Source organism: Blennius ocellaris (assembly GCF_963422515.1).
Source record: "Blennius ocellaris genome assembly, chromosome: 12".
Lineage (NCBI taxonomy): Eukaryota > Metazoa > Chordata > Actinopteri > Blenniiformes > Blenniidae > Blennius > Blennius ocellaris.
The window spans coordinates 8,069,433-8,084,304 of record NC_137661.1 but is presented as its reverse complement, the minus strand read 5'-3'; the positions used below and the strand labels follow the sequence as shown (position 1 = coordinate 8,084,304).

At 40.1% G+C, this 14,872-nt stretch overlaps 2 protein-coding genes across 3 annotated transcripts; both read right to left on the bottom strand.

Moving 5' to 3' along the window:
- Nucleotides 1-994: 994 nt before the first annotated feature.
- Nucleotides 995-6,650, bottom strand: LOC308137642 (mediator of RNA polymerase II transcription subunit 26). The gene is made up of 3 exons (XM_080506397.1): nucleotides 6,439-6,650; nucleotides 4,294-4,368; nucleotides 995-4,207 (listed from the first exon to the last, which is right to left on the bottom strand). Exons 1-3 carry the CDS (start codon nucleotides 6,508-6,510, stop codon nucleotides 2,609-2,611), a joined length of 1,746 nt encoding a protein of 581 aa, XP_080362523.1. The 5' UTR covers nucleotides 6,511-6,650; the 3' UTR covers nucleotides 995-2,608.
- Nucleotides 6,651-11,180: 4,530 nt separating this feature from the next.
- Nucleotides 11,181-14,156, bottom strand: smim7 (small integral membrane protein 7; the record flags this gene model as incomplete). Of its 2 annotated transcripts, XM_080505871.1 has the most annotated exons (5): nucleotides 14,075-14,156; nucleotides 13,825-13,866; nucleotides 13,677-13,732; nucleotides 12,692-12,782; nucleotides 11,181-11,690 (listed from the first exon to the last, which is right to left on the bottom strand). In XM_080505871.1, exons 1-5 carry the CDS (start codon nucleotides 14,098-14,100, stop codon nucleotides 11,675-11,677), a joined length of 231 nt encoding a protein of 76 aa, XP_080361997.1. In that variant the 5' UTR covers nucleotides 14,101-14,156. The 2 variants fall into 2 exon arrangements, with proteins under 2 accessions (XP_080361997.1, XP_080361998.1); XM_080505872.1 differs by lacking the exon at nucleotides 11,181-11,690 and having other exon boundaries at nucleotides 12,688-12,782.
- Between the last annotated feature and the right edge of the window lie 716 nt (nucleotides 14,157-14,872).

Here is a 14,872-nt window from a genome sequence, read left to right as displayed (position 1 = left end):
TGCACGTTCCAATCATTTATATCCCGATATAAATCAATATTAACAGATTTTGTTTTCAATAGTAAAAACAATGCGGTCTATCTTTATTTATTTTGCCAGGTGCCATGTGCTTATCAGCTTCAGTTCATTTGTTATTTCCGGGAACCACAAACATTGACGTGTCATGTTCCTGCCATTGAATGAAAATATCATTGACTGAATGTAACCCATATAATAACAATAACAACAACAACAATAATAATAATAATAATAATAATGATAAACTTCCGGGTTTCCAAAAAGCTTTCTTGCAGTTTTTTTACATTGCCACCTACTGGAGGAAGTTGGTATTACGCGTTGTAGTCATACAGACCAAATGATTGTGAAAATATTTTGAGATCCTGTATTTTTGTCACTATCCAAAACTTGAAGCGTTGCAGTTTATCTCTATAAAATCTCAATCATATGCTAGTTTAACTTCATGAATTGTATTATTGCTTATATCTATTGACACATTTAGCACATTTTTACTTTAAGCCTCAAAACTTAGCTTTTTAATTTTAATAGCATGACCATCAGCATTAATTACCATTAATACTGCAATTCATTTTAATAAATTTGATATATTGCCATGACAATGTATGTAATGACAGTTTGTATGTAGGTGTGATTGCCTGCGATGTCTATCTTACAGTGCATATAAATTTAAATGCACAATTTTAAATTACCTATAGTTTGAAGTCTTCCTCATTCAAATCACCTGGAGAGCTTGTAATCTCAAAACAAAATCTAAAATGTTACATTTGGAATTATTGAATTATCTGACTTCTAATTTGCAATTTATAGATTTTACATAATTTCCATAATCATTTACAGCATTTATTTCTTTGCAAATTTGTCACAGTAGATTCCCCATTTTTCTTTTTGAATTACTTTCTTGCAAATTTCAGTTTCACAACTGACAAGTTTCTATCAAATACTTGACAAGTAATAATCAAAAAACCAAACCAGTTGATCGAAGAGAAGACAAATAATCCTTCGGGTTTTTTTTATTAACACATCATCAACATGTCCATGTAGAGGACTTAGGTAGCAAATATGTTCTTTTGCATTCACCTGAACACAAAAGGCTGATCTCTGTACATTCACTAAGGCTCTGTCTTCAGAGAAAACACAGGGTTTCCGTAAGGCAAACAATATCTAAAGGAATGCTATGAAGTAGTTCATCCAAAAATGTACATTTATGTTCCTGCTTGTCTGGACAGTACAAAGATGCCAACTATTCTGCGGTTCCACTTCATATTAAATAAGCCAAACACACAGTTAAGGGAAAAGGCAAATTCAACAAAATCATAACGTGCACAATTTTGGATCGCATTTCCCCTGCCTGTGTAACACATGAACGTTGAGGAACAAATGGCCATTCAATGCTCCTTAATGGACCAAACTATAGACAAAGAAATTGAACAAAGGGTGGTTTCATGTCATTAAAACATGTGTAAAACCTTTCTTCATGGGCTGGTGTGGTTTTTATAAGCTTTAAGCTAAACCAGCTATAGTTTCTTCTGATCTCTTCACAAACTACTCTCATTTCCAACAGTTTAACTTTACTTCATAAGAGAAGAAAAGGGAAAAAGAAAAAGAAAAATTAATGCCTGTAAACTGACGTCAGCTTACCTCGCGGCTAAAAGTCACCATTTCACGCGGGCATGAAACATGGGAAGAACTGCTCTGACGATAGCTTTGATAAACATGGGAACACGGCAAGTTGTTAATATAAACACTGTCTAATTTAAAATAGCTTTCAATCCAGATTGAACCACTAAAATGCTGCTGGACATTAGTTTCAGTCATGTCACGATGACTGGGTTAGAAAGATTAAGTCTCCGCCGTCTGTACATAAAATGTAAACTAAAATGAAAAAAAACCCAGTCAAACAATGTCTGAGTGACAATTGATTTCCACAAAACCACATAAATCCAGTGTTGGCGCAGACACTTTCATTTCATTTGCATTAGTCTTGAACTCAGAATCAGGAAATGCTCTAAAGTGCAGGATGACTTGTCAGACATTAGATACCTTCTTACAGGTGGAAAATACTGCAATATACATTTTTGGGGAGTTATTTGTCACAAGTGAAGGGATACATTTTTTTAAAATTACTCATTGACAAGATAAAAACTGAAGAAAATTGCAATGGAGTCTTTGAAGTCCTGTACTGTGCACTAAACATGCATAGGTGCCAGAAAAAAACAAACCCCAAAACATTAGTTGCCTTAAAAGAGTAATGTGTACACTATTTAAAAAGAGTTTAATATGAATTTATCGTATATGAACGAGGAAATGAATGGCAAGACTTCACAGTGCCTCAACAGAACCCCTGCTCTTTACATTTCCTATACACTAATAATTAATGGATTAGAAAATGCATAGCCTGTTCCCTTCCCTCTCACACAATGTTCACAAACATATGAAAAAACACCGGTTGCCTCCCCTCCACTCTACCACACATTAGAGCGGGCAGCTCTCCATTCCCAGGTGATGTTTAAAACAGCAGCAGTTACACATGGGAGGAGTGATTTCACACATCCGGGGAGGAAAATTCCCCTTCAGAAAGCCGAGTCGGGGCTCAGTCCAGGCATACGTAGGGCAGTATGTTCAGCCTGCTCTCGTCCCCATGTGGGTCTAAGGAAATGCACTCCGTCCAGTCGTACCAGCCACCCTTCGTATCGTAGCAGCCGTTCACCCCGGGCCAACGTTGCTTGTGTAACCGACTCAAGTCGTCGGTGGTCACCTCCCTGCAAACGCCGGGTAATTCCCCGGGCTGGCTGTCGGGTACCAACTCGTGGGTTTTCTTGACGTCCCTTCTCTTGTGCTCCTCCTTTTTCAAGAACTCCGTCATGAAGAAGTGAGCGCCGGTGGTGTGAGCGCCTGAGGACGTGAGCACACTGCTTTGTTGGCTCAGATACGACTGGATGATTTCGCTCCTCGACAGCTCCCTCCAGTCTGTCTGCTGGAACGGGCTGGGAGGAACCGGGGGACTCTTCTTCAACTGTTCTGGCCACTGGAGCTCAGATCTGTGGGCCAATCTCACCTCCTCCTCCTTGAAAGAGTCCTTATGTACGGCGGTTTCAATTTTCCCTGTCAGTGGATCGTATGGGAGCCTCCTGTCTTTTAATCTGACTGGTTTAGTGCAATCGTCTACAGTCTGCCCATCGAGATTGACCGCGAAATCCTTCGACCTGCACTTTTGCCTTTTCCTTTTCCCTGTATTGCTCGCGGGACCCTCATCTTCAAAACTGATTGTGCCACTGCAAGCTGAGGCGGCCGATATGTGTAGAGGCGTATTGGGAAGTCGGCTTTGAGAGTCTCGTTCTGGTGGCTGAGAACCATCAGCGCGAAAACCCTGAACTGAGCCACTGAAAGGCTGAGGAGACCGCTCGAGCCCAGAGGGGTCCGCAGTCCCAGACCTCACACTGGCGCTGGAAATACTATGTGCTTGGGGTGAGGCTTCTTTAATACCTGCTTCTGGTTTTGAAGTCTGTGGACTGTGCAAGGAAAAGCGTGGGCTCCGTGGTCGACAACGCACCCCAGCGGCAGTTTGCTCCTGTCGGGCCTGCTGCTGCAGAACTGATGTTTTGAGGAAAGAGGAAGCTCTGGGGGGCTTGTTGCATCCCAGGGCACTCGGATGAGGTTTCACAGGATTGATGGGGATTTTACTTAGTCTCTCACTGTCCAAAGGCTCAGAAATCTCCTTGTCCAAAGGCTCAGAAATGTCTCTGTTTGAAAGCAGATGTGCCCGAGAATCCGCAAAGGTTTCAGAGCCAACGCCGTTGCCGTTGGTTACGAGCAAGCTGGCGTTCTGCGTCTTATCGTTGAGGGTTGTTTTAGAGATTTTGGCCGGTACGAGCTGTTCCGTCTGGTCACCCTTGCGTTTCCTGCTGCTTGGTTTCTCCACTCGTGGGGTGCAGTTGTTGAAGTCGTTTCTGCTTTTCAACTCGGGGCCCTTCTTGCCAGACGTGAGAGTGGAAGCTGCAGCAGCGATACAGGAATGGCCGCCGCCTTTGGAAGACCATGATGCAGCAGCGTGCCCGTTGGAGAACACGTCCCCTTTCACTGGTTCAATCAGCTTCTGCCAGTTCCTCAGGAGCTTCTTGGCCCTCTTCGCGAGGTCCTCGTTCTTGGTTTTCTTCCGAACATCGTTAATGAGCTTGCCAAGACGGGTTTCCTTTGAAAAGACGGAATGTTTGATGAACAAAAGACTTCATAAAGGATCTATATTATATTTCTAAAGCACGTGTAAACGTGACCTACCTCCAGCGCCTCTTTGGTGATTGGGTATTTCTCCAAAAAAGAGATCACCTCCATTACCGCCACCATGTTGCATATCTGCAAAAAAGACGAGCGTCAACCATCAGAATCCTGAACGATTGTTTAGCGATGGTGCCAATTCGTCAACACTGACGTTAAAGAAGCAGATGCTGACATCTTTGCGCCTCATCCTGCCTCAACTCCAAACAGTTTTTTTTATGAATACTACGAATGAACACACTGTTGGACAAGCTAAACTCCACCACATTAGATAAACACTTGCTTTTCAAAACCTATATTTTCCAGACTGTCTTTTTGGGCGGTGCAATATGTAACTTTTTCCATACACAGCGGCGTGTGGATAAAACCTGCTCCAAAAATAGAAAACGCGACATCAGATGTTCAAACAAAACCAAAATCACAAAAAAACATCAACATCAAATTGTTCGATTCACTTTTGAGCCTGTTATTTTATATACATGCCTCCCTTTGAATATATTTTGAGCAAACATTGTCGAGATGTCAAGATTGTCGTACAAGTGATTCACCATTTAAAATCCCACTGAAACTTGGGACAATGGTGAGAACCTGCTTTTCAACCCGTGTTGCTGATATCAGGAATTAGAGGTTGAAACCGACAGTGAAGTCATCAGTTAAAACTTTCCTGCCTCTGCAGCCAAACTGTCCAACTTCTATCTGATACTCTCGGGTCGTTTCAAAAATACCACCGCAACCTTTGGCGTGTCTGATGCAAATCTTTGTAGCCACCATGGTTGTGCAGTCTTATTTAGTACCATCACTACTCAGGCTCTTACAAAGAATCATGTGATTTCTTAGGTCAGCTGATTTGAAAAATATAACTCTTAATTTAATAGAATCCAAATTAGATGATGCAGCTCAATTTAATCAGTTATTATTTCACAGTAATATAGAAAGGCACCAGCGGACCTGAACACAGTCCTCGGTTCTGTCACCAGTTCCCTGTGATTTAAAAAAAATTATAAGAATTTGAAGATGTTACTTGTATTGGATCCTTTAATGATCCATCTACTCCTTATTTACAACAACTTTAACTCTTTCTGAATATGTTTCACTGTCCACGCACTTGACGTTATAGTCAAGCCCTTTGTAACGCTAAATAAATACAGAGTAAAAGGCCGCATGAATAAACTCAAACTGTGAGTGAAGAGTTTGAGCAAATCTGCAGTTTTCTATATTCCAATTGCGCTCCATGTCTGAGGACATGGTGGGAGTGTGTAAGTAAATCTGAGATGGAGAAAACTAATACAAAGCAGTGTGTACGGGTGTGTGTGTGTGTGTGTGGGGGGGGGGGGGGGGGGGGGGGCATTCAAATGAAGCATCTAACTCTTTCGTTGAAACATAATTTGAATAGACTTTCAGATGTGCACCTGCATGTGTTAAAACAATACTCTGGTACTGGTTTCAGCCTCGATATGACGAACTGAGACGGGATGCAAAGTTTCCAGAATGTCTTGTCAGGATGGAAAAAAAAAAAAAAAAGATGCAAACTCCTCATTCGAAATCCTTTGTTGTCAACACACAGGAGTTAGTGGAGTGTTGTTAGGTAAAGCTGTTTAACTTTAGTAAGCGTACCTAACACTGGTTACCTGTGCTTTGAACTGGTTGATGCGACTGAGGAGGGATTACCTATAAATCAGTGTAATAAGTGAATATCTTATATGTTGCTCAGAGAGAGGGGGTGGAAGCAATGCCTCTTGTCTTCCTTGATTGCTTTAGTTCTTATCGCTTGTTTTGATGACGTGCCGGAAGTCTTCTAATGTAATAAAGACAATATCAACCTCAGCTCCTATTGCCTTCACTCAAGTTACTGTTCTTAGTACACGAGGGAGAATCACTGACGCAGAGGATGTCGCTATGACAACATCACAGCGGTGATCCCGTCATTCATGTTAATGCCATCAAATCTGCGGTCCTCTTTCAGCTCAGCAGACCGAACTTGGTGTCCAGCAGGCAGCCAGGGAACTCATGACTCCACGTTAGCCAGCAGCAGGAACACACAAGTGTCCCAGTCGCTCCACTCCGTCGTCCAACGTGTCTCTCAGCGACTCGGCCTCCTTCTGCTCCCTTTTTTTAAAACATGAGGACAAGAGTACCGGACATACTCACGTTGCTCTGGCCGTCGATCGCCAGCAGCAGCCGGTCTCTCATCACCTGCGGAGTCGCCGGAGCCGCTGTCATCGCCTGGCGGTGTCGCGGGTCCCGGACGGACCCAGACAGCAGAATCTCGCGCACGTTCACAGGCCGCGGCGCGCGCGCCGCCGCCGCTCCGGACGCCGCTCGTGCTGGCCGCCGTCACGTCCCGGACGAAGCGGCACCGAGCGACCGACAACAGAGAGCTCCTCTCCGGGAATCGGCTACCCCCACCGGCCGGCAGCCGCCTCCTCCTCCTCCTCCTCCCCCTCCTCCTCCTCTTCCTTGAGCTTTTTGTCAAGAGCTGGCGAGGAGCATGACGGGAAAGTTTTTACGCAACCGACGTCCGCGCGCGTGAGGCGTGCGCGTTGGTGACGAGTTAAACACAACAATCATTTTATTGTCGTTTACAGATACAACGTCTGCTTTATAAACATGATTTCAGAGGCCATAGCTCGGTTTTTAAAGAGATATTTATTTCCTGAGAATGATGGCCGTCTTTTGCATGTTGTTGTTAAGCAATAGTTAATAATAAAAAAATCTTTTTATTATAGTCTCGAGCAGAAGTCGCTTAATCTCTCGCCAAAGATCACTCGTTTCATCCACATGTTTTCTTTACTTGTTGATGCTTTTTCCCCCCCAGGTTTGACGTTATTTGAACATTTTATCCGATATAGTTCGATTAAAAATGAAACACGAGGAAAACATTAAACGTCATTTCAAATTAAAAAAAAAAAAAAATCATTAAGGCGGAGATAATTTAGGCTTTCTTAACCATCCACAGCTAAAATTTCAGTTCCGATTTGTCCAGTGGTTCCCATCCACACCAATCTCGGGGTACAGTAGTGTCTCCCTCATTGTCGCATTAAAAGATTTCAACGTTAATAGAGGAGCTGCACCTCATGCAGCCACAGGAGTCAAACGCTTCACCATGAGTCCGCTGCTTCAACATCAACCAAACACATTAACAGGCTTATCACTTAATCGTGTGGACGACCTGCCGGCGGGTTTGTTTAAGGACCGTCCAATAACACAAAATCAATGCAGCTGCCTGTTTGACAGTTCCAAATCAATACATTGGAATCTGATATTGCTTCCACTATAACTGTTATTTCCGTTTGTATGTTTGTTTCGTGTTAAAAAAAAAAAAATAATAATTATATGCATATATATATACATATATATATATATATATGCATCCTTTGTCTGAGTTTATTGTGCATGCACTGCTATTTTCTTACATTGTCACTTGGCGGCACTGTTGCATTCCGTTAGTGACACTGTGTGCCCTCCTTTGTTCAATACAGTGTGTATTTTGATATACTTCGGGATATGATATCCCAAATATAAAGGACTTGGAGTATTACGAGGTGGTTGCCAGAGATATACTTGTTTTGAAGACTTAATGTATAAACAGTAAATGTGCACAATGTGGACATAGCCTAATATTACCTAGTAGTCAGAATTCAATAATAATATTCTTTTTTTTTTTTTTTTTTACAATTTTAATTGACATAATTTGTCGGATATAATCTTTATAAAATATTATCTGTGTTTTAAACTCTTTAAAATGTCCTTCTGTTTTTTCTATATGTTGACTCATTAAAAAAAAACACTGTCCAAGACACTGTAAACAAAGTTGTACACATTTCAGAAATTTGCCCAATGAACCCACACACACACACACACACACACACACACACACACACACACACACACACACACACACACACACACACACAAACACACACACACACACTGTGAGAATATTGATTATTTAAAACGCCCCATGGCATGTGGTAATTCAGTAACTATTATATCATTAGCAGGCTCTATCATTCCACCACTGATAATGATATTGTAGCAAATAAGATCAGGGTGACACAATCAATAAAAAAAAGCCCAATTTATTATTATTTAGAAAAATACATTTTGAACAGGTTTAAGTGCAGGGCAGAAAGAAATTCTCAATTACTATGCATAATATGGAAAAACTAATCTATATCACCTTATGCATACAAAAAGAAAAGCTCACGCTCATTACAATGTTGGCACCCAAACTACAAGCAGACTAGTGCATTGATCAAGACAAACAGTTAGAGCTTATTAAAAAAAACCTGCTAATTTGAAAAAACAAGACAAGACAAACAAACAAAAAACAAACAAACATTGAAACCTTAAAGTGCATTTGTCACATAGATGTAATATGTAAAGTACGTTTGTCATATAAACACATTGATACAATTTTAAAATAAATACAAGGTGCAATTATTGTTGAAACATGTAGTTCTGTCTAAAAACAAGTTGTGTAACACCATTGTTATTCGTTTGTTGAACACACTGATGTAAATGGGAACCAATGACATTTAAAATGCTTGAGTCGGCACTTTGGAACTCTAAATAATCTACAAAAAGATAAGATTTTACACTGCAGAAACATAAAACATGCACTCCTCCTCTCAACAGTGGTAAGCTGATTCGGCTTGTGGTTGCTCTGATGCAAATAATGTCCATGCAGCCAGGGGCGTTTCTAGACCCCCTGGGGCCCCGAGGCAAGAAGGAATATGGGACCTCCAGGCCCCAGAATAATGATGAATGAAGTCCAGGATGACAGGTCAGGAAAGAAATACTTTGTTAAATAATCAACATAATTAACACAGTTAACTTTTCTGGTGCTTGGTGGATGACTGGGAGTTTGGGACAAAGTGCCTGGGACTAACTTTTATTTTTTATAATGTAACACACATAACTTACACACTCTCACTCACCACTATCACGTTGATTTCTTTTCATCCTCTTCTTGTTTTTCTTTACTTTTCATTTCATGTTTCCCTGAGAGGTTTGTCTGCTTAATTTTTTTGGGTGTATTTGACAACAAGGACTGCACGTTGATGGAGGGTGGTCGTGGGTCATGTGTCCAGGGGTTTCAAGTTGTGTCGCTGATATCTGCCGTCTGTCGGGGGCCCCCCTACTGGAAACTAGCCAGTGACAACTCTGAAAGGGCCCCGAAGGGGGATTTTCTTATGCGCTGTCATTGCAGCGTCAAAAGCAGTTACATTATTTTGTCATTGAAATTGACTGTCAGCCGTTCCTTGGGCTTTTCTTTGCCTTTTTTTGTTTTCTGTTGCTAATTATTAACCTTTATATGTTTTCAGAAAACTGTATGATCTATTAGAGAGAATCAAGGGACACAGGTAATCGTTTTTGTTGTTTTTATGAGTCAAATGTCTTATTGTCGTGTTAGAGTTTATAACACCAAGCAATACAATTTCTGCGAAGAATAAACCTTGCGGACCTCGGTATGAATCGTGGACTCTCAATGACCGACAGTTACAATATGCATATCCCAGAAAAAAAACCAATTGATCAACATGTACATGTCTTTTGTGACCAGCTATAAGGCCAGTTACCATCTCCTTTGTTTTATCCACATTAAAAAATAAGATGGCAGCGTCACATCAGGTGTCAATTTTATAAAAATATAAAGTGCCATTATCTCTTTGTTAAAAACCACAATAGTATTAATAGAATTTAAAGCTCTAGTCCTCTCATTTGTGTATATTATGAACATAACTGGAGAGCTCACAGTGTTAAATGTGCTGATTGACTTCAGTCATAGTGTTTTGAATCTTAACTAATGAGAGTATGAATTCATAGCAAAAAAAGTTTTTTTTTAGAAGCTGTAGTGTATTAAATGCAGAATTGAATTCTACAAAAAGCATATGTAGATATCGGCTCCGATTCTTTGAAGGTGTTTAAGAACCTTTTCCCTGTTGGAAAGCAAACTGAAAATGGATGTAGCAATAATTTTGCATTTGCTTTAAGTAATGAAGCTAGACAATTCTCCAAACATTTCACAACAATGGGAGAAAGAACACTGGGTTTTTAAGCCATTGTCTCTATTTTACAATGTGTTTGAGAACTGTTGAGAAAAAAAAAACATGTTTTTTCCTCCAGAGGTGCAGAAACAGTATGTGAATCTATCAGTAGTGGCAAAACAAAGTACCAAGCAGCACTCAACTCCTCAGCATGAAGGACAGTCAGTGAAGACACTGTCTCAAACAAACCAAACCATCATCTTATTCTTATTTTTAACACAGAGGTGAGATAATCAAATAAAAAAAAAAAAAAAGTAAAATCTTTCCCCAAAAACACAATCTAACTTTGCTGAATCAAAACATATTTAAAGGCGTATGTGCGAACATGGTAAATTCTTTGTTCTATGATCAATATCAGATTCTGACTGTGACTCACACACCTCATACAAGTCACTTGTCTTCTACATCGCTCAGTACAGTAAAGCTGGCATGGTGCGTTCAAGATACACTACTTCCCATTTTGTTCTTCTATTCATTTGTTGAAATACACACAAATGTCATTACCGTCTTGCTCGTTTACTACAATCAGAAGTCGGTTTCTATGATGAAAGTGATCCATTTAAATATGACGGATTTCTGGTCCTTAGCTGGAGAAACCCATTCTTCTATTCTTTACATCTGGCCGTGCTCCTCTCAGCAAGTTATTAAAGGGAGCCACATTGATTTAGCTCATCCCTTTTCGCTCAGCTCTCAGAACACGTTGAACTTCATGGTACAGGCCCACACAACTGCTGTTTGAATATTTTGAGAAATTATAAAAAAAAAAAAAAAGCATCATACCTGATCCACTTAAAAGGATCAAAAGTGCATTTCTGTTTGTAAACAATCAATCAACATAAGTGATATGAAATCGTTTTTTATTAAGAATACAGACACATTTCCAATATACATTTAGTCAGAGCACATGAGGCTGGAATAATGGAAAATGCAGTTTTAATACAAGAGGATGCAGAGAACACAGCAGCTGAGGAGTGAAACAGTGAGAGGAGATGTAAAGTAAAAAAAAATAATAAAAAAAAAAAAATCACAAAGACGGCTGTGATTTTTCTGTTTGATCTTGATCCACTCACCACAAAGAAGAGAGAACAAAAGAGAATTTCAGGGGAGCAAATTGACACATTAGTGAACCGTTACAGACGACCACACATTGGGAGTGAGTGACAGCTGAAGCAAAAACCCCCAAAGACGTCGACTCAAACATGTATTGCGAGTCATAACCAAATGTATTAATCAAAAGGGCCGACAGAAATGAAAAGTCCCATCAAAGAGGAGTTTAGAGCATCTATGTTGAGAAGCCAGCATCCTGTTGGAAGTCCGGCAGCCGATGCTGATGATCAAGAGCCGAATAACCTATGCAGATTGACAACATACAGCTTGTTAGAGAAACAGTAATATCACAGACTTTGGGCTCTTCACAGATATTAAGATCAATGTTGGTAATCATACGTGAGAAGATCCGTGCATTCCCTTTTAAAACAAAGACTAAAAACCAAGCATTTTAAACCAGTTCACTCTCGTCGTCTGGTTTCCCGACAGTTGTGTAACCTTGGTTTGCCAAAACAAAGACATAAAGAGACCGCACAACTTTCCTCTCAAAAGAATGTGTGATAAATTGTCTTGTTTAAGAACAGAGGTGGCTACAACCTGTGACTGAAACAAGATATGTCATTCACTCTTTTGAAGAATACAGTATGTGTGAGTCAGGAGGTGAGGACCACACCCACAGCCTCATGACGTCTGAGCTCCAGTGCCAAGAACACCATTGGTGTTCAATATAACTATGATATTCAACCCCACGGGTATCTGCTTCAAGCTTCGGACAAAACACACAAACACATACACTAAGCTGTAAAAAAACACTCAACATTTCCTTTCTAACAAAATGTGACATTTGAGTAAATATTCACTCCTAAATAATTTCCCACTGTAATTTAAATTAGCCATTAAGGTTCAGAGGTGGGAATATACAGCAACTTCATAATAAGATGAGGGAGTGACATGGGGTCAACCACGGTGTACTTAAACAATGGAATAAATGGAATGATTAAATTGAACAAGGCGTCCCGCTGATATGGCGTCAAAAGGTTATAAACAAGTGGAGCTATGTGACACAGAGCGAGGTTGTGGTGCTGAAAAGTACCTCCAGGCACATCGGTAAGTAACACTTGCTGGTGAGATCAGTTGAGACTTTGCATGGAATTTGGTTGACAGTTTAATTAAACCTTATAGAGAAAAACCGAAAGCCAGAAAAAAATATTCAAGTGTCTTTTTAGAAAGAGGCTGGTTGTTTCACATAACATTCAACCACTTGTGGGCAGTGTGATTATGAGAACAGGAAGAGTTTTACTTACACGATCATACAGAACATGATGAAAATGTTCCACAAAGCGATAAAGATCCGAAAGTACCGCAGGCTGAGTAGAAACTCTCTGATATTGTCACCTGAAATTCACACAGGTTAGGTTTTCATTTAATGTCCCAAAAGCAAGCAAGGAGTTTGACGAGTTACCAAATAAACTGATCTGTCTGTGAGGTATACAAAAACTTGGTATCATTTCCAACAATGGTATAAAGTAAAAATTGCCTTTATGTGCTGATTCAGATCACAAAGCAGAGCAACACCACAACTACTACTACTAATAATAATAATAAAGACAAAGAGGGAAGAAAAAAAAACAGAGTTTGGTTTGTTTTAGTACTCACACAACAGCACTAACACCAGATTTCGGTGGTGCAGCAGCAGCAACATTATTGTTAACCAAGTATCATGAGCATCACAGCCTCACTGTGAGGGTGAATATTAAAAAATTCATACAAAGCAAAGGCTGCAGAAATCATGTGCAGTAAAAAGTTAAATTTTAACATTTAGCTGGAAAAACACTGTGGTTCACAACATTTCCGATGTTGTTTTGCTCTTTATCGAAAGCAAAACACACAAAAATAACAACAACAATTAAGCACAATCATCAGATGTAAGAAACAAATAATTGACGGATGAAAACAAACCATACTTGGCAATAAACCTGATTCTGCACAAGCAACACATTGGATATGGCTCGATATAATTATTTTCTGTTCACAATTGAGCTTATTTAACTAGATATTTATTCAAATGAAGCCTTTTCAACAACGTACTAAAGCAGATATTTGAAGGTGTTTCCATATAAGTTATGCTGTTGTTTGTCAGGCCTGGTCACTAAGGTTAAGTTTGGCACTGACGGTTTTAAACCAAGTCGAGCGATCGCCTGTCTTGTCCAGGTCAGATCTGAACAGGGATTCACCAGCGAGTGTGCAGGGACAATAAAACACGGTTTATTTGTGAAGTGACACGCTCACCTGTTGTCGGTGCGCTGGACTCATCCCCGAACCCCTGCGCATCCTTCCGCTTACCCCTGGACACAAAAGTTACACATTCACGTGTTTACTTAGCTTCGACATGCTTGCTAAAGCTTGGAAGGAAAACCCCGCTGGTTGCAGTACTCACAGCTTGAAGTTCAGCACAGCCCCCGCATTCACCAACAGAGTCCTGAACACAAAAGACGAGCGTGTTTAGTTTGTTAGTTTACCTGCGCGCCAGCTGCTGAGCTGGCATTAGCACCAAGCTAGTTAGCGCGTAGGTTTACGTGTCACTTTACGAACGCAGCTCATACAACGCGTAAGAATACACAGGTGAAACTACGCAGCGTCGTACTAGTGTCGCGGTGCGGAAAGAACGCAAACAGTGGAAGAATTACCCGAATAACAACAGATCTGCGATCATCTCGGCTTCACATCACACTCACGGACCCCAACTTCCTGGTTCGTGACGCAGGCGGCACGTCGACCAATGACATGACAGCAGCCTGACGCGCGCTGTCAAACGATTAAGATTATGTCACTAATAATGATGAAAACGGATTAGTTTGGATTAGTTAGTATCTTTTAGTGATAATGTTACATATTTGTCCCGTTGTTTTGTGTTTTTTTGTGTTTGTTTTGCGTATTTTGTCATCTGATCTGATTTGTTTGATTGTGTTACGATTATTTTATTAATTCCTCTCTTGTGTGTCATTGAATTGTTTTGCTTCTTGCTGGTAACGTTATGGTTTGTATGTCTCTTTGCAGTGGCCTATGTCTCCTTTGGTTTATGTTATATCTATTGTTGCAGTCTTTTAAGAGTAAATCTGCTTTGCGTTTCTTCGGACCACTTGGCACTTGTATAGGTACTAAATAGCCACGATTAAGCCTTGTACATACTAACATTTAATATTCACTTATTTAATTTTTTCTTCTGTTTGATATATTTGATAGAACTTTCTATTCTATGTATGATATCTTACACTGTGTGGGGTAACACTAAATACGTTAAATAAAGATTAATATGGTTTATCTATTCTATTCTATTTTATTCTAATTCTATTCTATTCTATTATATTCTAACCCTCAAATTATTTGTTTCTGGTGATGTAATCAATAATTGATTGCATATGCAGACTGAGATTCATTTTGTGCTCGGTTAAATTTACGGCATATTCTATTCCTTATTTAGATTT